The sequence below is a fragment of the Oryzias melastigma genome, linkage group LG19 (assembly GCF_002922805.2).
Source record: "Oryzias melastigma strain HK-1 linkage group LG19, ASM292280v2, whole genome shotgun sequence".
In the NCBI taxonomy this organism is placed as follows: domain Eukaryota; kingdom Metazoa; phylum Chordata; class Actinopteri; order Beloniformes; family Adrianichthyidae; genus Oryzias; species Oryzias melastigma.
This window is the reverse complement of record NC_050530.1, coordinates 12,986,163-13,011,913: the sequence shown is the minus strand read 5'-3', so window position 1 is coordinate 13,011,913 and position 25,751 is coordinate 12,986,163. Positions and strand designations below refer to the sequence as shown.

The following is a 25,751-nucleotide window of genomic DNA, read 5'->3' as shown; positions in this document are numbered from 1 at the left end:
TTGCAGTACACTTGCTGCAGCTGGATGATCCAGTGCAGTCCACTGGCGTCCTGTCCTGGGTATACCCCGCGTTCACCCAACAGGATAAGCTCCAGCTACCCTGTGACCCTGAAGGGGATGTAACGGGTTTAGAAAATGGATGGGTGGATGGAGTAGTATTTTTTAAAGGGTGAAATAAGACTGAATTGAAATGATCTTAACTTATATGAAATTCAATCATCATGGCAGCTTAAAGAAAAATATATTCAGAATTCTGAATAAACATATTCAGTTTTTATCCTTGTCCTGGTTTGTGCTGCTCGCTCTCGACCAGATAACAGCTCACAGTAGAGCAGAGGCCATCACAGAATCATAAAAAGTTCTGTACACTCGTGCAGTTTCTACTGGGTTTTGATGAGACAGAAATAAGCCTGAATGGCTCTTTTAGTGTTGAAGGTTGAAGACATCCTCGCCTGGAGGAAAACAAAAGTGGAGGCTCATGGATGTGGTTAGGGAGGACACCAGAGTGGTTAGTGTGAATGAGGAGGATATTAGTGATATTTTATATTAGTAACCCCAAAAGGGACCAGATGAAAGATGGTAATAGAGGAAGAGTTGGGTAACAAAGTTGATAATAATCATAAAAATGCATCTAAAAATGTGATATGTATGGGTTACAAAACATAAAACGTTTTAAACATCTACTAACAACTACAGACTAAATAGCATATTTAATTGGTTCATGGAGTAGTACGTTATGTCTTAGTTTTTAAACTAAGTATTTTCTTGAATAACATGCAGGAGAAACTTGAAACACAAAACTGGTTTCACTGACTGTTCAGGATTCTTTGTGCCTTGAAGGCAGAAAGAAGTTGAAGTTATGCATTCTGACAAAGATTAGGATCCAACAATAAAGCTGAAGCTGTAGAGAAAATAATAGAAAGTTATCAAAAAAAAAAGTTTTATGAGGTAGCTGGGAAAGAGTTCTTTTATAAAACACATATTTATATAATTAATTTCTTCTTATTTTTGGAAGAAATGGTTTCAAAAGTTGAGTATTTTTTAATCAACTTTAGCTTTTCGTTTGATGCTTTCAACTGGAAACTCAACACCTGTTTAACCTGTCTGACCGGCCTACTTGCGCATTGCAACACACACCAAAGCAACTTATCCGCCTGAACACGCACGCCCTACCTGGTAAGGTAAGTCGCTGACGTCATGACGCGCTTCCAATGAGACGTGAGGAATGAGGAAGACAACACAAAGAAGTAACTTTCTTAAATGACGCTGTCCGAGCGCAGTAACTTGACTTCTCCATGAATATGTGGCGCTCGGTGGAGAGCTGGTGCGCGCTCTGGATCCACCGGCACCAGTCCACCATCAACTTCGTGCTGCTGGTCGTGGCGTACATCCTCTACCTGCTGATCGGCGCCGGGATCTTCTCTGCCGTCGAGCTGCCCTACGAAAAAGAGCTTCGAGAGGAGCTGAAGGCCATCCGCCGGGACTTCCTCAATAACCACACCTGCGTGTCCGACGCGCACCTGGACAAACTCCTGGCTCGCGCGCTGGAAGCCAGTAATTATGGAGTGTCCGTCCTTGGAAACGACACCGACCACAACTGGGGCTTTGTGTCTTCCTTGTTTTTCGCCAGCACCGTCCTGACCACCACAGGTGAGCTTCACACGATGAGGTTCATGTGTTCATAGCAACTTAGTTATGAGGGGAAAGTTGCTTAGAACTACATGAAATTACAGATAAATATCTAATCTAGACATATGACTAGGTTTGGGGTCAATAAAAATATTTATTTTGAAAATATGAAAATAATATTTGACCAAAGCTAGGATTCACATTTTTGTCAGAGAAAACTAAATTTAAATTCATTTTAAAAAGTGCTAATGGCATTATTTAAAAACTTTCACCTTTTGCCCTCTGGCTCAAGCTAATTTAGGACAATTTTTGCAGAGTCTGGATTTTTCCCCCCTTTTTTTAAATCATATATTTTTTCTTTTTTAAAGAAAAAATGTCTTCTAATCTAGTTTCAGTTTTATTAATTTATTTATTAAATTAAAAATGACTGGACCAAAAAAAAAAACATAGTTACAATTTCAAATGCAAGACCGGGCCCCTGTGAAAAAACAATAAAGCAACAAACAACAGGGACACAAACACCAACACTAAATACATATAATCCAGAACAATCACAGCAAAACACTGGCTCTATTGTTTGGATTGGACTGAAGCCATTGTTTTACTTTACAAGTAAACTGTTTTAGATCTGGGAGAGATTTTAATTTCTTTAGTTTTTTTTTTCTTTTATTTATTGTGTCTGAAAAGACAGAAATTACAAAGAAAGAAATGCATGATCTTTGAATGAAACCTTTTAAAATCAAGCACCAACTGCCCTCTTCTACTTGTATCTTTAGTTTATAAATGAGCAGAAATGTACACTTACAATAAGATATGAATCCACAGATGGTTCAAAAAGTCCATCTTTATGGTTTCTATAGTTCAGTATTTAAGTCACTCTGATGGAAATCCTGTTTTTTACATCACTTAAAACATCACTGCAAAGTCTTTTAAAACAAATCAAAAGATGATTAGAGTGAGACTTTAAAATCGTCTTTTCCCCCACTTATGTATTACCTCTATTCAGTTCAGGTTTGTGTGAAACTCTGAATCAGACCTTTTTTCTGGACAGGGTTAGAGTCCAAGTATTTGTATAAATAAACCCTCCCTTTTTACTAACTCTGAGTTTGTTCCGTTGTGTTTCCAGGTTATGGCCACACTGTTCCTCTCTCCGATGAAGGGAAGGGTTTCTGCATCTTCTACTCGCTCTTAGGGATTCCCGTCACGCTCTTCTTCCTCTCCACCTGTGTGGAGAGACTTGTCATGCTCCTGAGTCGACGCCCCGTCTCCTACTTCCATCGGCGGTGGGCCATGTCAAAGCCCAGGCTGGCTCTCCTCCACGCCACCGCTTTGGCAATCATCATGGCGGTCATTTTCCTCATCATCCCTTCGTGGATTTTTCTCCACCTGGAGAAAAACTGGAACTTCCTCGAGTCGCTTTATTTTTGTTTCATCTCGCTGACGACTATCGGCCTGGGGGATTACGTTCCGGGGGAAACGCACAGCAAAGGGGCCAGTCCCCACCCACAACTGTACCGGCTGGCCATCACAGGTAAGAGCAGACAGCCAGTCAAGTCAATCAATTCCAATGACAGGTCATTATTTTATCTGAGAATGTCTCCACTTCAGCTTCCAGACTCTTCCAGAAGAGTAAAATTCTATCAAACAAAGGTTTTCTAGTAGCTCTAATTCTATGCTGTTTTTTCCAGTCATTCTTGCATAGATAAGTTCATCTGAGGCAACATCATTGCCCAACAGCAATTAAGTGCTAATTTTCTGACTAAACACAGTACACATTGCCTAATAGACACACCAGCAAATACACAATTATTACTAGAGAATTAAACATCTTAGCAAAGGGCTGGGCAAACTACAGCTCTATGCTAAACTATTTAATCTGACCTTCCAAACTGGAATAGACAATTTTAATTTCTGATATTAGGTCATGTTTTATTTTCGGTGTAGTTCAGGTGTTCTCCCATAGATGGTGCACTACAAATTTGCCTTCATGTAATGTTTGAAGATTTGTTGTTTTTCCCGATATTCATTTGTGATTTCCAAGTTGGACAGTCACTTTTCCGATCATTCCAACACCACATGAACGCAGCATTTCTCTAAAGTTAAGTTTACCACTGAGGAACATCAACCTATTAGTGAAAATTGCTCTAAAATGAGAATTAAAAACTAAAATTTTGAAATAAAAAATCCAAAATGTAGCGTTTTACAGTAATTTTCTGTCATTTATTCTTTCTTTTACAAGGTGAATTTTCAAAAAAAGCCACGAATCTGCTCCTGGTCCGCCCCTTTTAGAACCCTTTGATAGTTTGCCCATCCCTGGCTTAGCATGAAGCAATGTTGTCACACAGATTACAGCATTTCTTTTTCCCATCCATTCATTTATCACCTATTATAAACTACATCTTAGGCCAAAAAGCAAAAATACACACAATATCTTTAAAAAAATGGTTGTTTTACGATGCAAATAGGATTGAATAACGCATTAAAGGCTGTACATGTATGTTAAGAAACCAAATTCTAAATTCAACTTTATTTATTTAGCAGTTTTCCTGCTTTTGAGCATCTCAAAGTGCTTTCACCAATGAGATAAATAACAGTAAGACAAAAAGTAGAAAAAGCTATCAAAATAAATAATAAATAAAAATACATTAAGAACTCAGCACTTGTTTTTACAAACATATGGACATGTAAAAACTATGGAAATGCTACACTAAGAAGATGAATACATAAAATATCCATTGAATGTCCATTGTTTTGGTCATGTGCTTTTCTTTAGAAATGGACTATTGAAAGAGTATTAGTAATTGATTGTGGAGTTTTAATTGGTTCCTAATACCCAAGAAGAAAAATTACACTTTGCAAATCAAATGATAAAATGTCAGAAGATGTTTGTGAATTTATTTTAATGATGCTTTTATTGGCTGCATTCAATGTGAAGCAACAAAATGTGACGTTTATAATGTTAGTGAACTTAGCATCTGAGGTCCAAGTGTGATCCTTTGTGGATGTCTTCATCCTCCCCAGCACTGGAGGCCCTGGAGCATGACATGTTTATTTCTCCATCCCTGTCTCCTTTATGTAATTACCTCACTTCCTTTTTGAAAATGAAGAGAATAATCTTTGATTATAATCTTTGATTATTCTCTGTGCTTTCAGTCTACTTGCTGCTGGGCCTGGTGTGCGTCCTGGTGGTGATGGAGACGTTCTGCGAGCTTCCTCAGCTGAGACGCTTCAGGCAGAAGTTTTACCGGGAAAATGTCCGAGACCTGGACTCTGAGACCACCAACATCATTGACCGCGATCACATGAGCGAGCAGCTGGCAGAGACTGCGGATCACATGTCACCGTCGGATCCACAAACGGTCATCACGTCCGTGTCCGAACAGGCGGAAACTATGCGTCACAACGGCACCTCAATCCCTTACATCCCACCTTCAGCATCAGCTGTGAACTGAGAGCTGACATCAGCTCAGCCTATAGGGGGAGTCTCTAGTACCTTTTATTTTAAAGGAATTGATTTATGAACTTCTCCGTCAGGCTTTGTTGCTCAGGATGCACCACGTCTCTAAATGTTAAGACCGTGTACTTAAGGGGAAGAATTGAATTGTTTAAAAAGCGATTGCTCTCTGCCAACAGCAACACAGACATGCGGTGTGAAAGCAGGAACCACCCACAAATGATCTGAGTGGCATTGTTTTCCCTGCCGCTCTGCAGATATGGATCTGACAGAAAGGAAGGGCCGGGCCCTCAAAAACGGAGGGAAGTTTCCATTTCCTGACCCAGTCTTGGAGCTGAAACAGCTTGAACTTATCTCTTTGCACATATCTATAGCGGTATTTGCATCAGAAATTTGCATTCGAGGGAGAAAATAAGTAGTGCTAACCCATGAAGTGAAACATTTTTTATTGCAGATAATATATTTATATTTAAAAAGAAAAAAAACTTTGGGAGGTGTTACATGTTTCTTGGTTTTCTTCAGGTCATGATGGGCTGAGTTGTTCATGTCATGTAGAAACTTCCCTCCATTACCACTAGAGGGAGGTATTTTCATGTTACAAGTTGAGGCTTTGTTTTTGACAGTGTTACTGATACTATTCTATGTATATTTTGTTGTTTAATGTATAGATATTGTATTGTTGTCTACTTATGTCATTAATATTGACTGTCTTTATTTTCATTTCTGAAACAGATGTTACAAATGTTTATATCTAAAGACTATAAATGGGCTTCCAAAGGTTCTGCAATTGTTTCCATCTTTGTGGTTTTGGAGTTTTAGGAATTATATATTTTTAACATGTTAAATCTAGTTCACTCACTGAAAATCATTTTTGATTTTTGGTTTGGTTTTATCAGTTTCTCAAGGAACTGCAACAGTTTTATGTATAAACTTGGTTGTTTATTTAAACGGTTACATTTTCACATTTGCATTTTAAAACACTGATATCGCACACATTCACGCTTTTTTTTCCATTTATTTTTTTTAATTAAGTTCATACATTCCTATTTAGACAAGCACAAGTTGAAATCAATCATTCTCTTTGAAGCGCTCATTCTGAATAGTGCTTCCGAATATGTCGACATGCTTCAGCTGACCTCTGACCTTAGAAGAAAACTGATAGTAGCCCATTTACACGCTCCTACACACACACACACACACACACTTACACACAAACAGTGCACGTTTGCAAAATCAGTGATCATTTCACACATCTGCTTATATAATCTTTGGGTCTTTGGTGCATTTGGGCCATATAGGGTACAAGAAGAGGATGAAAATGATGAAGAGCAGCAGTGCCATAACGGTTACTACGGAGACGTAGCTGGTGTGCGTTAGAGGAGGAGAGTCTGGAGCTTCAGCTGGAATCATGTTGGTCAAATTCAGCATGTAGCCCAGGGTCCAACCTGCATCACTGTTTTTAATCTGGAAAAAGCAGCAGGGGAAGGAAAATGTAGGTTATTCAAAAAAAAAAAAAAAAAAAAAAAGCAGTAACCTGGATGCTTATTAATGACAAAATGTAATTAGACCTTAATTAAACTTATTACTGACTTTTTTTTTAAATATTGAACATATATTGATATATGGGAAACAAATTCCTCTTTTTTATATAGATAAAACATAAAATATATTTCCAGACTGACTAGTTTTTGATTTTTCTCGATACAAACCCTGAGGTACTCCATGGATTCTCAAGAACTGTCAGAAAAACTGTTAGGAATTCCAAACCTAAAAACAGTGGTTGCTCCTTTGCTTTCCACTCTTCTTCAGTACATGCTACATTCCTGATCCTCAACTAAACTATGCATTAAAAAAGAACAATTTTATAGGTTGCTGTTTAATAGTTACACAATAAAGTACAGCCACACAAATCACGAAAGCAATATGCATACAACCACATTTTCTTATCATCCTTTTCATATTTATTCTTCCATAAGTTTATATATTTCTTTGTTGTGAGAAAGTGTTTATATCGTGTTAAATAGCTTTGGGTGCACTTTTATTATTTTAAGCTTCATTATATCTGTCATTACCTTTTACCTGACCCTAGTATTATCATTTCATATGTAAAGATGGGAAATACTGTAGCGTCTTAAACAAAAATTAGATTAGGACGTCTTTATTTCATTGCATATTATAGATATTTATGGGGTTTTGGTTTTCATGACTTTCTTCAAATGTGAAACATTTAAGGTGTTGCTCCTAAAATACTTACACACACAAGTTTTTATAGAAAAATGTGTCTTTTTTATTAAAAAAACAAAAAAGACAGGCTGACATAGACATGAAACTCACCTTTTTGATATATTTTATGTTGGAGTAGGTCTCTGAGGTGAAGTTGTATCCTTCCATTAGCAGAGTGAGGATGTATGTGCCGGAAAAACAGTATTCAGCCAGATATTTCAGTGGGATATCGTGTTCTTTCTGGATCTGTGTGAGGCGTTCAGAGAGGAGGCAGATTACTGGCAGGCAGGGACTGGACAAGTGCTGCAAAATAAGTTTTCATCTTTGTGTTAAAAATGTTTAAAATATACACAAACCTGAGTCCAGGGCGTGGCACAATAGTCTGATAATCTTTGCTTCACAGTCTTTAGAGGGAGTGATGTATCAGTCAGGTTTAGAAAGTTCATCACAAAGAAGTAAGCAGAGAAAGCCTAAAAATGAGAGAATTACGAGTCAGAAGACAAAACTTTATATTTGTATTAATCATAAAGTAGTGTGTATAAGTGTACTACAAGTGTACTAAGTCTATGCTGAAAGTGAAGCAGTATGCTAGAAGTTTACTTTTTATATACTATCTATTTAAAACTAAAAATGTTTCCATTTAGTTTAAAGAAGTATTCAGTTATACTTCCTACACTGTAGTAGTGAAATACCTGCTATTTTTATACACAAGTATGCTTAATTAAAAAAAAAAAAAAACTGGAACTGTACTACTTTTTCTAGGGGCAATGAAGTGATTTACCATAAAAATAACATATATATTTTTGTTTGTGGTGTAAAGAAAAGTGTCAAATCTTTACATTTTCAAAAAATGCAGTTTAATGTTAAAAAAAGATGGTAAATCACTGAACTTCAGTTGGAATCCAAAGGCTTTTTTATTATTATTTAGCTAAAATATTAGAGCCTTTCCAAGCAGTTTTTGAGATGAAAAACAAACAGTTAATATTTCAAACAAATTGTGCGTTTTGTGGTATAAATGCCAAATTTGGCGTGGATGCACTGTACCTATCCTCTTCCAGAAAAGCATGTTAGCCACAAGCAAAATCCAAAACGGTGGCTATTTGTAGAGATGGTGACCTGCAGAAATGCAGTCTTTATATTTGTAAAGTATATCCAGTACTATTATTTGTTTATTTTATATATTTTAACATTTTGATTTTTTTCATGGCTATTGTGCTTTTCTGAAAGAAGGGATTCTAAGATACATCCATGCCGAATTTCAAAGTTTTTTGGGTTTTTTTGCCACGTAAGCATAAACTTACATTTAAACATATTGGAATCTGAGTTTAAATTAAGGGAAACAAATAAGAATTGATGAACAAGTTCCAATAACAGTATAAAAATCAAAAGGTATGTACACCAGAAAAAAATAAAATAGCAAAAAAGTACAAAAAAGATGTGTGTGAATTCACTGGAGTAGTACAAGAACATTTAGAAGATATTGAATATTTGCACATTGACCAATTACTTAAAAACAGATTCCACATTTATTAGCAGCAAGGTCATTTTTGTTACATTTTCTGTTATTGTTTAAATTTGGTGCTTGTACTATAAAAGACACAATTATTTTAATAAACAGCTCCACTAGAAGGCATAAAAGGGCAGGACATAAATCCGTACAATGACTTTATTACAAATAATCATGTTTTTAAATTCTAAGCAACAGCGTATTAGTAAATATAAAGTGTTGAATGTTCCTACACGCCTCAAATATATGTTTTGTCAATTCCTAACTCCAAAATTTGTCAATGTTTCACCTAATAAAACCTTGTGCATTCATGAACTGCTGTGTATGGATAAACAATACGAGTGCCTTGATGGTGAAAGACTTTTTTTTTGTCATCTCACCCCAAACTGCCCCTGCAGCGGCGGCTGAAAGATCCCGTTGAAGGAGCAGCGGCTGTATGTGCAGGAAGTAAAGTTGAAGACGCTTTTGATGACTTCCTGGCATTGTGTGAAGTTTCCTCCCCCCAAATGAATGAAGGTTTCAGAGACTATTTGGGGTTTCCGGTCTGACACACAGGGGCTGTCATAGACGACGGTATGGTGCTTTGTTTCATTGTAACCTTTGTGGAAACAGGGATCCATGATTGCTGTTGGACCTGACTAGGAGAGAAAGAAACATTAAGAGAGGAAGCTTTGTAAATTAAACAGATTTTATCATTTATCAATTTTAGTACAGTTTATGTCAGCACAAATGCATTATAAATTCAAGACGTTTACCTTAGCCTGGTGTGCCAGCGCCAGCCGCAAGACTTGGTCTTTCCCATAACACAAGAAACTGTGAGTATACAGGGTGTAGTCATTTCCGTAGAGCCGAAAGCTGACTGCATTGTCAGGAGACTCTGACCCGTTGTAATCATCAGAAACAAAACTAATTTGAGTTGAGGCTCCACCAAGGTCAAGGGCACCCGTGGTTTCCAAGCCCTGTGGTAAAGACAAACACAGTAACAGCATGAGCGTGCTAACGGCCATGAGGGCCAGCAGTTGCTAAAATAAACTGCATGAACATTGTGACAAAACTTCACGAGTGCACAAATATCAGTAAAAAAAACAGAGATTATTGAGGAAAAAGTGAAATATTTATGATTTGTAAAGCGAAGTGGTCTAAATGGGGACAAAAATAACAAAAAAATTGACTTAAATTCTGTTTACAAAGAGATTCTAATGTGTTTAATGGGGGAAAAAAAGAAGCACAGAGCAAAACGTGAGCATGAACGTGATCCTTTGCTGACTCATATCTATAGCTTTGCAAATGTCACTGCCTCAGCTGAACATGATGTGACTGACACCAGCCCTCTGAAAGTGAGCAGATAGAAGAGGCGTAAAGGTCTGACAAACTCACTGAGCTCATTGAGGGGGCTGTGGATTTTACTGTCTTCTATAAATCAAAAAACTAACCCCCTACAATTTAAGTCAAAAATCAATCTTGTTTATTACAGTACTGCATAGTTTTTTGAGCATAAGTGACAATATGCCTTTTTTATGCAAAAGTTAGCTTGCTAAAAAAAAACAAAAAAAAAAAACAGTATTATCCCCTCAAAGTGTCGTATTTTCTGGATTATAAATCGCTCTGGAGTATAAGTCGCACTTTTATATTTACCATGGCAAAAAATAAAAACAAAACTAATAATGATTTGATGCAAATGAGAGCAAGATCAAAATTTAAGAGGAAAACAATCAGATTCTCCTCCATGTTTGTTTTGGACCACACTTCTTCTTCTGGCACAGTCAGAAGAAAATACAGCACCCTCTAGTGGTTGTTAGCGAAACACTCGCTAAAGAGCAACCGGTTGCAAATGGAAAAATAACAAATATATGAGCCTATTTATGTTTAAAAAAGAGTATAAGTCGCACCCCTGGCTAAACTACGAAAAAAACAGCGACTTATATTCTGGAAAATAAATTCTGGAAAATTCCAGCATGCCTTGTTGAACATTTGTGCACATATTTAAAATCCCCCCATAGAAACCTGTTTGAGGCGATCATCCAGGTAGTTGACCGTAACCCAGCCAAACGCGCCCTCCTCCTGACCGCTCAGTATCCTGGCTCCCTGATAGGAAAACGGGAAACTTCGGAGGGTTTTGTCCACCGCCTTGAACACCTCGTCTGATGCTGAGCTGTTCTCCAACCTGCATGCAGACGGCGGATCCAGCCACATCCATTATTCATGTCAATACAGCAGCACATAAATAATAAATAGACTGTATCATCTAAAATGGGTTTGACAGTAACATATGCACCATGGCAATAAACTTTACAAGGTCATAAATCATAATGTTCGCATGTGGAAATGACTAGAGACAACAGCATTTTGTTCTTGCAGGGAAAGCACGTCTGCTGGGATCAAGCTTTAGATGGATCATAGCAGTGTGAATTGCATGGGATTTACTATCTGAAATGATGCGACTTATATTGCTCTCCCCTACTCAGCCTGTACAATTATTTTCACATTGCATCCATGGAGGATTGCATTGCTGTCCAAAAGTGACATGATTTTATGTGGAAAGGCTTGTGTCCGTGTCAGACAGGGTCTTCTGCTAAAGTTCCCTGAAGGTTTGAATGTTTTATTACCATTTAGAACTAATCTGCAAATGAGAACCAAATTGACTCTATTGTAGATAGTAGACTCCATCCTTATCAGTCGTTTATGGTACAATATTTGTGTTCATACAACAATGGATCAGTAAGTGCTGTCTATCCTTATAATCATCCCCAAATGCATAAGATGTTACAATAACATTGTTTTAGGTAATATTGTCAAAGAATACATGGGTAAGTATGTGTGTTTGTGTAGCATACTTCAGTAATCTCATTCCTGCAGTAGCTCCTAAATAAAGTGGAGTCTCTTCATGCATTTTCCAGGGGATATTCTCTTTAGCCTCCTCCAGACAGGAAATCAGCGACTCTCCTGCCTTCAAAGGTGATGCAGTGTAGCTTGAGATCCCTTTACCTGCAACATAAAGAGCAAAAAAAGCAAAAATGTGAAGTCCTTCGATTTGAAAGGCTATACCTCTTTCATTTAAGCCTTGGTGTTTTAAAATTCTTTTGTTACTGATTAATTAGCTGGATGCCTCTGGGTCAATAGTGATGTTAACTTTTGGTAAGTTTTTTAGCTTTAAACCTAAAGGATAAAGCACTTTCTAAAAAGCCACAATTTCATCAAAATGTTGACAAAGTCTGTCTTTAAATAAAGCTTAGACAGGGATGATGGTAGTCTGCACCAACAAATAGGACTATAATACAAAATAAAGAGATCCTTAAAAGCTTAAAATTATAGAAACTTTGAGCACTTGACCACTTTAAGAGGTATCTTAAAATTAAAATGTCAACTTTTTGCTTAAACACTAGTATATAAAATTAACATAAGGGAACGTCAGCTTTTTAGAGGATACATTTAATAATTCTGCAATTGAACTCAAATGTATACTATTCTGAGTCAGACGAGTGTAGCTCAAACGTTGTAATTTAATGCACCTAAAAATATACTTTAAAAACTGTTTATTTCCTGTACATGCATCAAGCTATCTACTAAAGCAACACTGGATAAAATGTCCCTTTTTTATGTTTTAAGCTCAAGAAAAATGTAAAAGAATATCATCATCTGTGATCTTTCTTTCAGTGAAGCAACTATTTATATTGCTCATCTTATACTTTTATTTTCCTTTGTTTTATTTGTTCATTCCAAGTATGGAGACATTGATGTTTTCTGCATGTGTGTTACATTAAGTGACAAGGGACATTGTTTTATTTACGTTCAACTTAAAAATCAGAATTCTGTGTCATCCTTGTTAAAAAAAAAAAAAAAAATCTTGATTTTGGTTCTCATTATTGTTCGTAAACCAAATGTCACTGCGTGTCAAGTATTAGATATATAAGGAAACAGTATCAAAAAAGAAGAACTGAAAAACAAAGCAGGAAAAAAATGCACACAATAAATAAAAATATTTTAAAAAGGACAACTAATTTGCCCTTAAGCTAACAGAAGAATAAAGCTAAAGACAAGAAAGTGCTTTAACCCTCTCAGGGCCAAATTAAGTGTTAGTAAAAGAAAAACGTGATTTTTGGGGAAAATTATCAAGTGGGGTAGTAATAGGTAGTTAGCATTTAAATCTGCAATGCCTGCCCCAAGAGGATAAAAGGGCTATTCCATGCAAAATTATTATTTTTTAAGTTTTTAAGTGTATTATACTGTTCATCCCTCACTATAAACAACCCAAAAGTGGTATTTTGATCAGTTCCCGCATTTCTGAGCATTCCTCTAAAAACCGGCACCAGCCCCGCCCAACCCACAAAGACAAGCGGGTCCTCACGAGTTGATGTCACAAAGTGAGAACAGCCCCTTCCAGGAACAGTCTGTACTGCCAGAACCACCCCCCAAGCTAACAAAACCCCACACTTTCTCTGCAATGCTAGTGGTGCTACCCCCAGCCATCGCTACAACCACAGATATATAATATGCACATCCATAGTTGCAAAAGTTTGGATGTTGTCTGTTTTTGTGGGAGATATTCAGACACTTAGGCAGATACTCTAGGATGACGTCATGAAATGAGCGTCATGACAAGTAGCGGGCAGTGGCGCCTCAGAGATTGAGGAGTCTTACTTCCGGGCATGCACGGGCCCAAAGTAATTATATATAACTGCAATGTTTTTTCTGTTATTCTCAAATGTTGGGGGGAAAAAAGTAAAAAAAAATAGTTAAAATGATCTAAATTAAATAATTTAGCATGGTGTTTAGTATGGAGTTCTTTCTTTACTGACATCTTTGTACTGACATATTTGGACCGCTTCCATCAAAAACATTTCCCCTCACCCAATCATGTGGTGCACACCTCACCTGGTACCTGGCAGTTATGCTTCTGTTCAACCCTTCCAGTGTTGTTATCCTTCTCTGCTGGCCACTGATAGATATAAAGCGACGTGTGGGAAGAACCGGCGTCCAGCACGATCCCATACTGCAGTGGAAAAGAGAGAATTTATGATCAGTGAGTAAGATCCAACCCCATATGGTAAATCTAGAATTCAGAAGACATGTATCAGCATCCATTGACTGCATTTTTTAATAAATTCATAATAGCTATAAGCAGTGTTTCGCCCACCATAAGACTAATAGGTGAAGGATCAATTCAAACATACCTTATATTTTTGGGTGATCGTCCTGTTTTGTAAAACTAGAACTGTCACCAAGGTAACAATCGCTATGACGCCAATCACAGTGATGATGATGGTCACAGGCCGGTGCCAGTAGTTCTTTTCTTTCATCTCTGGGAGTGGGGGCGGAAAGACAGACAAACAGGAAGGAGAAGCCAGGGGGTTGCCGGGGTTAGAAAGAGGAAGACAGTGAGACACGGAGAGAAAAAAAACAGGTTTAGTCTTGCATCCAGATGTGGATGATGCTATAAAAATGTGTTTGGGGCCATGTGGAGGGCTTAATTGTTTTGTTTGGTAACTAAGGACTGCAGATGGGTTTCTGATTAACGCTCTGAACTTATGCCAGGCTCTTTTAGGGGTGATGAACGCTTGAAAGTCTGTTCCACTCTTCGTTTCAATAGATCAACAACAATGCTAATTAAAAACAAAAAAAAAAAATAGTTTTTTTCTGTAAATGTTGACCAAAAAGCTGAAAAAATGTGTTAAATAATGCGATGTTTCCATCCTGAGTGCCCATGGGGTTCACACCTTTCACCAGTGAGACACAAACACGCAAAGGTAGTGTTGTTGATAACATCCTTGCTGAGGAAAATAGGTTCCCTGAAGTCACATGTGACGCAAAAGTCTGCACAAAAATATCACACTTACATAAACACAGGTACAAAAGAAGAGTATTGGTATCTAACAAACATGCTGACAGCATTCACTGAGCTGCAGCTGCTGCATCGTCCCCTAACGGGGTGGTAGCGGTTGAGGAGCAGGAGAGCACCTTTATCCACAGCAGGAAAACAAACCCTGAAAGCACACGAGAGCTGCAGAGGCTAGCAGACAGTGAAAGAGTGCACTTACCTCAACGCCAGTGAACTCTGTTCTGATAGGGGAGGAGGTGGATCATATGAGGAAGAGAAGAGCGGAAGTGTAGGAAGGGGGTGAGCGAACAGGACAAGTAGAGAAGGGGAAAGAGGGAAGATGGGGACTGTTTTTTGTTTTTTTTTTCCATTGTGGCTGGACAGAGGGGTTAGAACACAGTTCGTGTGTGTGCTGTGTGTGAGTTCCTCTTAAGCACCCATTTGGCATTTCCTCTCCAAGCTGGGGCCGTAAAGCCGGTCTCTATGGAGACACAGCTAAAGCGTGCTTGCATGTGCTCTCTTGTGCATGTTAACCCCCTTAAAAGGAACTCTCTGTGAACTAATGAGAGTTACTTACTCCACTTATCCCTCCCGTTCTTCCAGTTGCACTCACAGGAGCAGGAGAAGCGGGGATTCCCTTGTTTGGCTGTTTTTTTCCTTACTGACAGACTGTGATGTCATCTCAGTGAAGGATTGGAATCCCCGGCTTTCTGATCCGGCTGTGTCTTTGCGTGTCTGCATATTTGTCATGGGTGCACACGTTGCTCAGATGTTTTTGTGTATTTGTGAGTGACTAAAACATGACTTGCTTGCAAATGTGAGGATCTTTTCACACATGGTGCTGATACTTTTTCCCCTTTTTGCCTTATCCTTGAATGATGACTTTAATTTACTTCCTTCCTCAGAGAAACTGTTTTATTTTGGTTGGAAACTCGTGTGTTTCCTGAAAAAAACAGCACATTTTTGTAGACACTCCTAAAAATATAACGTCTTAATCATTTCTTTTTCAACTTTTTAAATTTAAATGTCCATATATGACAAATTACTAATTTTTTATGCTAATATACATGTTTAAAATTATAGAATAGATGAAAAAAATCAATGTCTGACTAAAGCAGAAGCTTGAATATTGGATTTGTGACATAATTGTGTTTTATCAGAATTAAGCAGAGTCATAAGTTTAATTATCAAAAGTTTGATGTTCGAGTTTTTTTTTTTTTATGTTTTTTTTCGTTCTTCTCTGTGTTCTTTAGTTATTTTTGACTCCTTACCTTTTGACATAAGACGGATTTGCCATTTTAGTGAATGTGTTTATGATGGAGTTTTACTAGTTGAACTTTGAAATCTGCTGCACTTTTGGCAGCATTTGAAAATATTGATTTATTTGATTTGCAAATGCAATGTGCCTTACATCTGTGAAGTACTGTTTTGGATATTTTGGTGATGGTAGTAAAAGAAATTAAGAGATATTTTTTAGAAATATTTTAAAATAGTATTTTGAATACATTTAAAGCAGTAGTAGTTTGGAAAATTTTCTGAAATTTAAAGCTTAAATTACAGCAACAATTTTTACTGTCTTGGTGCAAAAAAATAAAAGTTTTCCCTTTTATCTCCACATGTTTTTATTTTGTTTCCTTTAATTCATGGAGCACAACTTTCAGGAAGACACAGGAACTGAGCTGCCGTCTGCACAGCTAGCAACCTAATCCAGTGCGGCTGTGGAAACTCAACGCAGCTTTCCTTGAAAGTACATATTCTAGGAAGCACAATAACAAAAGCAGACGTGCCGGCCAAGTGTGTTTACTTCATTTACATGGACTTTAACGTTTCTATCGAAACTATTTACCACACGGAGAACGAATGAGAACATCTGGAATGTGTCTGCTGAAATCCGTAAACAGTTTTAGCGTCAGTGATGTCTGGATGCAGTTACAAAACCCTACTTTGTTACAGCCTAACCCAAGATGTGTGTGTTTTTATAGAGCTCTAAATGTGTTATTGTACTTTTTTTTTTTTTTACTGTTAAAGCACATTAAACAATAATTTATTTCATTTTTAATGAAAAATGTAAAATAAAACTTTGTATTAAGTGTGTTTTCTGCTGATTTCCATGTTTTTGGCAGATGAATAAACAGAAACACTTGTTGTGATAGAAAACAAGACTCACAGGAAGGCTTTCCTTGATCCCACTTCCAAGTGTGCTCATGTGTGTTTATGTGTCCTTCAGCTTTTGCACACGTGTTCACTGGAGTTCCCAAATGTTTTCTTTCAAAATGACCAGTTTTGACCCAAAACTAACCTTTTCTGTAAAAGCAAACTGGCCCACTCACTTCCCAACTGCTTTTATATGCAATCGCTCAGCAAACTCCGATTATATGTGAAGGTGAGGCTCACAATGACTAGTGGAAAAAAGAGAAAAAAACAGGACGGGAGGCCTGAGTGGAGAGTATAACCATCTGCAAACGCTTAATCAGCTTTTAGAGTTTAGTGTAAATATTTTCAAGTGATCCAGTCCCAACTGGAGCCCAGTTTAAAGGAGGCCTTATAAGATATTTAAGAAATCTGACATCAACCCCTTTTTTTTGCTGCAGGAGTGAGTGTTGTGTAGACGAGTAGAACTTGGATCATTTATCCCCCAAAACAAAAACTTTAAACATTTAAGACACTTAACACAACATTAAAACTGAAAAGTTTTGTCTCAAGACGGTAATTTACTAGATGTTAGCACAAATCACTAAACACTACGATACACAAAGGCAAGGTTGTAGCGTCCTATACTTGAGAAAGACATAATGCCAGACCAAATTACCTCAGCAAACATCAGGTCTGACATTTAACTTGCGACATCAAGCTGGGTATTCATACAGCTGAACACAATTGAAGGCTAAACCCAAGATACACACAGCATGGTATGAGGCAAGAGTGTATCCGTACATGAGGAACACATCCTGGTGGTATCGGTACCTTACCTTACATTAGCAAGTGAAGACTTTTCTAAAACATGCAGCCAAGGAAAGTCTTGTTAAGTTTTTCACGAGCTGCGATAACAGGAGGAAGGAGGATGTTTGGAGTGTAGTTATGGTTTTACACACTGCAATGAGTCAAGGTGTGACACATCAGATGGCTACTTTGTGGCTTTATAATCATAAGAGGGCGACATCATGACTTCTAGGTCTGTAAAGTAGTGGTTTAGCAACACGCTTGTCACTATGTTCGAAAAGTGTCTATGTCCCTGAATATTAGAAATGTAATAATAATAGGCTCAAACTTTACATTATTGTCATAGATTGTTAACAATTTTACCTCTTGACACCTAGTGATGAAAAATGTGCATCAAACCTCTTTGGCTCCAAAATTACCTTAATTTAGCATCAACCTGAAAACAAAAACATCAGTCATGTTTTTTTTATACCTAAAGAAAAAAATAGGGTTCAGGGGTTAAGATGAAGGTGAGGAAAATAAAAATAAATATTAAAAATTCAACTTTAGGAATGTTATGTTTAAGGAAAAAATATAAAACCTAATATTAGTTAAATTAATTTAATAAAAGGTTTAAACTATAACATAACAAAAAATGATGGTCATTAAAGTCATTAAAGGGAAATGACACCCAATGCGCTCCTCACTATATAGTCTATACCACGATATGTATCGTATCGCGATACACGTATTGCGAAACGATACATATTGTGATATATCCTAAGACTGCGCCAGAACACTAAAAAACTTTACCTGAATATTAATACATAATTTTATTTAATGATCCCAGCACTAAGCACGGCAACTGTATACTGGTACTAGCAGCAACGTGGAACAGAGTTTCGGGTCAGTACCCATCATAAGTAAATATTTAAGTTGTACAAGGCGGACTGAACATTAACACAAAAACTGGTTTCTGCCGGGAATAGGATTAAGTTTTTCATTTCTCTTCAACTGTCTTTATTTAGAAATTGGGTAACATTTCTTGGAATGATTTAAAAAAGTATTCAAACCACAAAAACAGTTGTTTTGGGTTTTATACCACCATATTGATGGTGACTAAAAGTTGACTAATAGTACAATCACAAAAACAACTGCCACCGCGTGATGGGGAGGCTTCGGCAGAATCTTCAAGATTAGTCGCCACCGCCCAATTGTGTGAAAAATCGTTGGCGTGGTCAAGAATGCAGACGGTGGCAGTCAGGCGTCCATCAGTCAGGTGGGGATTATGTAGTTACAAAATCGAGTGACAGCTGGGCGGTGCAGCAGGATCGCCAGCCATTCTGCACCACTGGTCATTCGCAACTTCGATTTTGAGCAAACAACACAACCTAATTAATTTACAAATTTATACATTTTTAGACAACAAGTCTCCCAAGAAAGCACAATTTTCTTCTTCATAGTCTTCTCAGTATCAACTGCAATGATGAGTTTTGGGCAGCATCAATACCGTCTCCCCATGTGTGCCCACAGTGTCCAGGATCGCCAGACTGATGTCTGGTCAAATGTCAACAGCCCTCGTCAAATGCCTCTGCTGCTACGTACGATTTCTGACAATCGGATGGTGGCAGTTGGACGGCAGCACAGTGGCAGGGAGGCAGCTGGAAGGTGGCAGTCTAAATCGCCAGATCGTTAGATGATTTTGGAGGCCCTTCTACCAGTGAATTATTGTGCTACTGCCTTCCTACAACCCTCCTGTCACTGGACTGCACTGGTGCAACCTCCAAATAAAAAAAAAAAAAACGTACGCCGTGTAAAAATGCAGCTGCCACCTCCTGATTACAAACGCCGCTGTGCCATACCTGCCGAATTTGCTGAAAAATGTGTATTTATGTCGCTGTGTGGTGTTTTTTTGGATTATGCGATCATAGTCTAAAGGAGAATTGAAGTTAAAAAGTAAAAGAGTCATTATTTTTAATTTTTGCTGTACTTATGCATTTTAATTAAGTGTTTGAGGTCAACCTAAGCCAACATTTTGCTCTTTGGTTTCAGTATTATCATACCGCTGGTATATTTGAATTTGGCTGTTCTTCTTTACATTTTCTCATTATCACAGTGAATCCTACTGTAAATGGAAATAGTAATAAAACATTTTCATGACCACACAGCAGCCTTTCAGAGTTTTGTTTTCTGTGTTCTAGTTCCAAAATGTCTTTAACGGTAGACACTAAAACTGTCCTACAAAAGACAAACAACAAAGGGGAACAGGATATTGTTTCAGTCTCCTAAGAAGAGTCCGAACTTTCTCTGCCAAGTGCTGACAATGTCCGGTTTTAAGAGGACAAGGAACTTCGCTGACCCTTATTATAGCAACAGATTCACACTGTGCTGTATGGTGGTACACACATGATTCCTAACTTCCCTTTTTCAGTCTGTGTTTTTAGTGCCATCCCATTTCTTTGGAAATCAGTTGTCTGGTGTGAAAATGGTGCAAATCAAGAAAATCTGGAGCCCATTGGTAGTATCAGAGCTCCACACGAGACTGAAGTTAACAGTTAGATGATTATAACTGATAAATGACAAGAATTGGTTGTTATGTAATTCTACATGCTGTTCAACAAACCTGTGCTACATAAAACTGAAGCTCCTTGAATGCTCTCTTGAGAAACTTATAATTAAAAATAAAAACTTGCTGTTGGTCTTCTTCTTATCTGCTTCTTTACTAATGTGAATTATGAAACAAAACTGACATTTAGACTTCTACAAGGTGTTTTAAATACCATATGATGAAGCAGTCCACTGTTAGGATCCTAATATTTAAAGTTGATAACCTTTTAAAACAAGTTTAACTTGCACATTTATTGAACATTTTGAATTATTTATGAATAAATGTCTGTTTTGAAGAGAAGATTAGCCACTATGCATTTTTGTCCTACTATCAAAATTGTTATCAAAATAGGAAATAAAAATGAAAACTTAATTATTATTCCCTAAAGTAAAACAAATATAGGTATAGTCAACGTAGACCCATACATCCATCTTCACCATCTTCCGTGGGGTCACGGGTTGTTGGAGCCAACCCAACTATTACATGGCGAAGGCGAGGAACAACCTGAACAGCTCGCCGGTCTGTTTCAGGGCGGATGACTTTAAACTTCATTTTATTTTGAAATAAATTGTGGCTGAGAATGTCAGGTTTGCAGCTTCTTTACAACACAGGTGAAACTTAAGCTAGAAAACTGAGATCTCTTGTATTGTTCAGCCCTGAAATAACCCTCTTTTATCTCTTTAGTTCAAAGGAAGAACCTTTGAAAAGATGTCAGATTGGTCATAGCAAAGTAAAGTTTGGAGTTTAAAAGTCTTCTCTTTTTTAGCAAACTGATAAAAGAAGAGTTTTTCTGAGCTGAGTGTTTGGCGACCCGCGATTTAATGTCAGTTGTGCTGATGTTTTACATTAAAATGTCTTTTAAATTAGAGACATTTACTGTGGCAAATTAAACCTATAAAGTCGAAGGACAACGAAATGGAAAATAAAAATCTCTTTAAGTTACAGGAATCTCTCTGAAGCCTCCTGGGAGGTGTTTCTCGACAGGAAGACAGCAGTTTGCATGAGTGAAAACAACAACTTGTCAAAGACAGATATAAATGGAGTACTAAATAAAACCTCCAGAAAGTAACGCTTGTCGTATATCCTGCTCTGAATAAACACACACACAAAAAGAAAAACTGCCTCAGACTTTTCAGAGTCCACTCAAGACAACCTAACAATCTGAGGAAGCAGGACACGATAAAGCTGTGTGTCACACTTGTCTAGTGTAAAGAAATCTATAGATAACTTGGGCATAGAAAATATACTGCCGGTACTCGCCCATCCTGATTTTTTTTTTTTTTTTACTACATTTGAAGACAAAATTAGAAGAATAAAGCATTTTTTTGCCCAATTATTTCTTATAACGCTAGTTATAATTTCAGAAATATTAAATAATCCATAAAAAAATAGCATTAGTAGTTATGGAATGAAAGTCCTTTTGCACTATTTATATTTTACTTTTCACCACAATATATTGACGCAATGCAATGAAAACTCAGCTGAGAGGATGAGGTATTGTAAGCCACTGTTCAAAGCAGTGGATCATTGTGCAACATTATGTAATACTGAGAATAACATCCCACATGTCAAACAAGTGGATTGCTTTCTATGCATTGTCTATATAACATGGTAAGCCATGAAACACCTCATTTAGTCTCTATTGATTTTGTCCTGCAGCTGTTTAGTTCATGTATTCCTCATTTACTACCTTAAGTTATCAAAAATTGTGTTTTTTTTTCAGCTTCTGTAAAAGTCTAGCCAGGACTATTGTGAAATACAAAAAGGGAAACTGCAGAAGCATCATCTGTCTGTACCGGTTAAAAAGGGAAGTACTTTTTCCTGTATCAGGATGAGTGTGTTGCCAACAACTTAAAAAGAAAAATGTCTTTATCGGACCCTAAAGGTTAACCCATTCACTCGAGATAAACTGTAAAGCATTCCTGTTACGAGTACGAGCAGCTTTCTACGTACAGGAAAAAAAAAACGTGGGAAACTACTGCAAACGTGCATCAACTTGATTCAACAGATCAATAACTGCCGAGTTTCAGTGTCAAATCTAAACTGCAAAACAGGTTAACAGAAACAGCATAAGAATGTCAGCATGAGAAAGTCTGCCATGCATCAGGTGTTCAGCTTGAGACTTCTTAGGGAGAAACAGTGATTAAAATAAAGAAGCAGGAAAGAGTTGACGGGAAAAGATCTGCAAACCTCACAGTGTTTAAACAAGAATTAGAGATGCAATCTAAATAAAATCCTAAATCCCTGCTAACACTGGATGTTTGGGATCTTCCTTTCTAATAAACTTATAAAGCAGCCGCATAAAAAAATCCTAATAAGCCAGAGGGCTCAACTTTCACTAACCCATTGCGATCTGAATTCATCCAAAGGCATAAAATCCCCTCATGTGTTCACCTTTGAAAATACAAAACAAAACGTGGTGCCATTTCAAAATAAAAGCTGCTTTCCTCAATGCCCTCATGGAACAGTGATACACCTGCCTCACTGATTCGCATGGATGGAAAAAGGAGAACAGCTGAGACTTTACATATACTGCTGGAGACACTAGGTTAAAAGAAAAAAAGGAAGGTTTTCTACTCCTGAGCACATGTGTACCAGTCATAGCAGTACACCTACCTCTTTGTGCAGACATGGGTCCTTTCTCAGCAGCCATACAAAGCTCGTTCTATTCTGTTTCCCCTCTTCCTCCCTCTCTGTTGTAACACAGCTCCCGGCTCAGTCTAACGTTTCTCACCGCCTCCTTTCAAATACACTCGCTTTATTAGGAGGAGCAAAGATTCCCTCCTCCCTCTGGTACAGCCTACCCTTTAAGGCACCCTGAGCTGCTTCTTTTTTTTTTTTTTTTTTTCTTGTTTAGATCTCTTTTACTCTTGTCATTCTGACGCTTGGTGGATTCTCAATATTAAAAATAAAAAAAATAATAATTTATTTTCTCCTTTTCTGCACTAACTTTCCAGCTTACCAACCCCGTTTTTGTCTTCTTTATCAATTTCCTGTTTCCTCTCCATCTTTGTGATCATCTCCGTCATGTAAAAGTAGGTCAAACATGAAAGCAGTACAGAATCTGACTGCACGCTGAACAGAATCTGGAAGGGATTTTAAAAAGGAAGGAGTCTGCCTAACTTGTTCTCCGTCTAAAGTTCCGCAGAGGTTGTTTTCAAAAGTATTCTGTGTGGCTTAAAAATGGAAGAAATGTCTAAAATTCACTCTTATCTGAAGGCCGTTAGCTTGAAATTCTACATGCAGAGACAACAAAACATCCTGAGGTCATTGCGTGACTGCTACCTGTGTGCTTTCCACAAGGCTGCAAAACAAAACACGCGTTGTTTGTGATGTGTGTCCACTGGGAACCCAACAGAAGCCACACGCTGGGGAACATTCAACCAATACAAAGCCCAACTCACCCTTAATGCCAGGTTCTAAAAAGGACCCACGGTCAGCAGAAACGGTTGATATATGGGTGTGATTTGTCTGTCTGTCTGTGGCGCTAAATCATTCTTATTTTCTATACTGTAACTGCAGGAGGATTTGCTGTTTGCTTCAGGCTCACCCAGTGTTTTGTGAGGTGATCAATCTGGTTAACAATAGTCTAGACTGTTGATGAGGCTTTAATGCTCGGCGTGAGTGAGTAAGCGCCCCATCCGTGTGTCACCTCACGTAAAATCACCATTAACAGCGAGAGTTGACGTTTCTCCATCAAAAGGTGTGAGAAAGGAGAACAGGTGTCCTGCAAGCATCCCTGGATTTACTGTTGTGACGTCCGTCTGCGTTTCTGTTTACAGTCAATATGGATACGCCTCTGAAGAAAGAAGGCTCTTTTTAGCTGGTCACTCAGACTTTTGTGGATTGAAACTTGATTTGAATGGGCTTTATTTTGACCAACACTGCCTGATTTCTTTAGTGCTATTCATCATTTGTGTCTGCAGTGCAACTGAGTTCACTGGACTCTACTCTGGGTGTGCTTAGAACAGGATAGTCCTGCAGACTTGGTTGAAGCTTTTCCCATCACTCAAGTGGTTTCAGCATTTTGGAACTTTACTTGCCCCAAACTCCCTGCTTTTGCACATTAGTCAGATTTGATTTTGAAATAATTCATTTCATAAAACAAATTTTCCTTTATTGACTTTATCCCAGAAGCATTTTTTAAATCATTCTTATGCAACATTTCTATGCCCCATGAGACCCACTCTGATCATCTTTTCAACTATTTAAAAAGCATTCCCAGTGGTCTTTTAAATTTAGAAATTTGCCTCTAAGATGTGGGTGGGACTTTTGGTGTGGATCAACTCCGCCCCCCCTTCCCCTCACATTGCTGAAAACTCGAAGCAAGAAACCCAACAAATTTCCAAAGTGACAAAGAAGCTCTTTTTTTAAAATGTGTTTTTTCATCTGCTCCCGATTCACAACAGTTTTAACAAGGAAACTCTCAGAAATGCAATTTTGAAGTGATTTTTTTTTTTATTTTAAATTCTCTATTTTTAGAAAAAAGGCCACAAGAACACAGTAAAAACAGGATTTTCACACTTCAACATGCTTTCAAGAAAAAAAAACAGTAGATGATACCACACAAATTGTGTGCTCAAACTAAGTAAATAAACCTCAATTTCCTTTCTTTATTCTTTTTTTTTTTTGCATTGTTTGTTTTAATGTTCACATTAGACGCTACTAAGCAGCTGAATGCTTAAAATTTCAAAAACGAGCCATTTCAGCACCTTTGGGTTGAGTCAGTCTCTGTGGCTTTAGAATAAGTGCATAAAACTGTTTCATTAGAATACGAACAAAACGAAGTAGAAACAGAATAAAAGTGTGACTTCTTGCATTAGTCAGACGGCAGTATGCAGAGGCTGTGGTTTCTCAAAAGAGCTGTGTGCATTATTGTAAAAGCACATCAAAGGCATGTTTCTGGTGCCCTTTAAGTGGTTCCGTATGCACGCTGATTGAGGTCAGATACAACTTAGACAGCAAAAACACACACAAAAAAAATTCCTCTCTGAAAAGTTTTCCAGCACATTTTGTGTAATTATGATACTTAACAGTTAAGCCCAGATGTTCAGGGACCTCTGTGGAACTGACACAAAGCAGGTTCCACCCATGTAACTGTGGAAGGGACCGCTTTGATCAAACCCAACCAGGATGATTTACTTTTGAGGAGGTCAGTCCCTTCAACCATGTAATGTCAGATTTACAACCATGTGTTTTTCATAGGTCCCACAGTAAAATGTTTGTGACTTGTTTTGTTGTGAGACAGGAATATCCTCTTTTTATTTACTGTATTTTTCAGAGTAAAAGTTGTGTTTTTTTTCATAATTTATAAAATATGTGACTAAAAAAAAGTATATATTGTCCCATATGTGTGTTCTTTTCCAACTAATAACCGGTTGATCTACAGTGGTTGTTTCCCTTAACAACCACTAGAGGGCGCTAGGGCGCAGATGTGTATCAGTATTTGCTACTGACAGCGCAGAAGAAGAAGCACCATCCAAAACAAACATGGAGGAGAAACTGAACATTCTCCTCCTGGGGCCCGTTTCAAGAAGCAGGTTTTGTTGGAACTCTGAGTTCGTGAACTCCAAATTCGGCAAAACTCTGAGTTTTC

General features: G+C 37.7%; 2 protein-coding genes across 4 annotated transcripts; one reads left to right on the top strand and one right to left on the bottom strand.

Annotated features, from left to right (window-relative positions):
• The first annotated feature begins 1,169 nt into the window (after window positions 1–1,169).
• Window positions 1,170–5,864, top strand: LOC112154118 (potassium channel subfamily K member 1). Its single transcript, XM_024284773.2, has 3 exons — window positions 1,170–1,650; window positions 2,756–3,160; window positions 4,783–5,864. Exons 1-3 carry the CDS (start codon window positions 1,296–1,298, stop codon window positions 5,079–5,081), a joined length of 1,059 nt encoding a protein of 352 aa, XP_024140541.1. The 5' UTR covers window positions 1,170–1,295; the 3' UTR covers window positions 5,082–5,864.
• A 136-nt stretch (window positions 5,865–6,000) lies between these two features.
• On the bottom strand, window positions 6,001–23,682 carry entpd1 (ectonucleoside triphosphate diphosphohydrolase 1). 3 transcript variants are annotated; one of them, XM_024284768.2, is made up of 10 exons: window positions 22,772–23,682; window positions 13,985–14,112; window positions 13,686–13,803; window positions 11,648–11,798; window positions 10,818–10,977; window positions 9,569–9,772; window positions 9,194–9,451; window positions 7,663–7,776; window positions 7,418–7,552; window positions 6,001–6,547 (listed from the first exon to the last, which is right to left on the bottom strand). In XM_024284768.2, the coding sequence occupies exons 1-10, from the start codon at window positions 22,806–22,808 to the stop codon at window positions 6,341–6,343; spliced, it is 1,512 nt and encodes a 503-aa protein (XP_024140536.1). In that variant the 5' UTR covers window positions 22,809–23,682; the 3' UTR covers window positions 6,001–6,340. The 3 variants fall into 3 exon arrangements, with proteins under 3 accessions (XP_024140536.1, XP_024140538.1, XP_036073184.1); XM_024284770.2 differs by lacking the exon at window positions 22,772–23,682 and adding an exon at window positions 14,849–17,989; XM_036217291.1 differs by lacking the exon at window positions 22,772–23,682 and adding an exon at window positions 14,648–14,815.
• Window positions 23,683–25,751: the final 2,069 nt, after the last annotated feature.

Bases quoted from the DNA above. Each gene is read 5' to 3' on its own strand.
- LOC112154118 (XM_024284773.2), top strand. From the start codon at position 1,296: ATGAATATGTGGCGCTCGGTGGAGAGCTGGTGCGCGCTCTGGATCCAC. The intron at 1,651-2,755 runs GTGAGCTTCACA...TTGTGTTTCCAG, and splicing joins CACCGTCCTGACCACCACAG to GTTATGGCCACACTGTTCCT. The intron at 3,161-4,782 runs GTAAGAGCAGAC...CTGTGCTTTCAG, and splicing joins GTACCGGCTGGCCATCACAG to TCTACTTGCTGCTGGGCCTG.
- entpd1 (XM_024284768.2), bottom strand. From the start codon at position 22,808: ATGGCTGCTGAGAAAGGACCCATGTCTGCACAAAGAG. The intron at 11,799-13,685 runs GTGAGGTGTGCA...TTTATGTTGCAG, and splicing joins GCATAACTGCCAGGTACCAG to GTAAAGGGATCTCAAGCTAC. The intron at 7,777-9,193 runs GTGAGATGACAA...TCTCATTTTTAG, and splicing joins CGCTGCAGGGGCAGTTTGGG to GCTTTCTCTGCTTACTTCTT.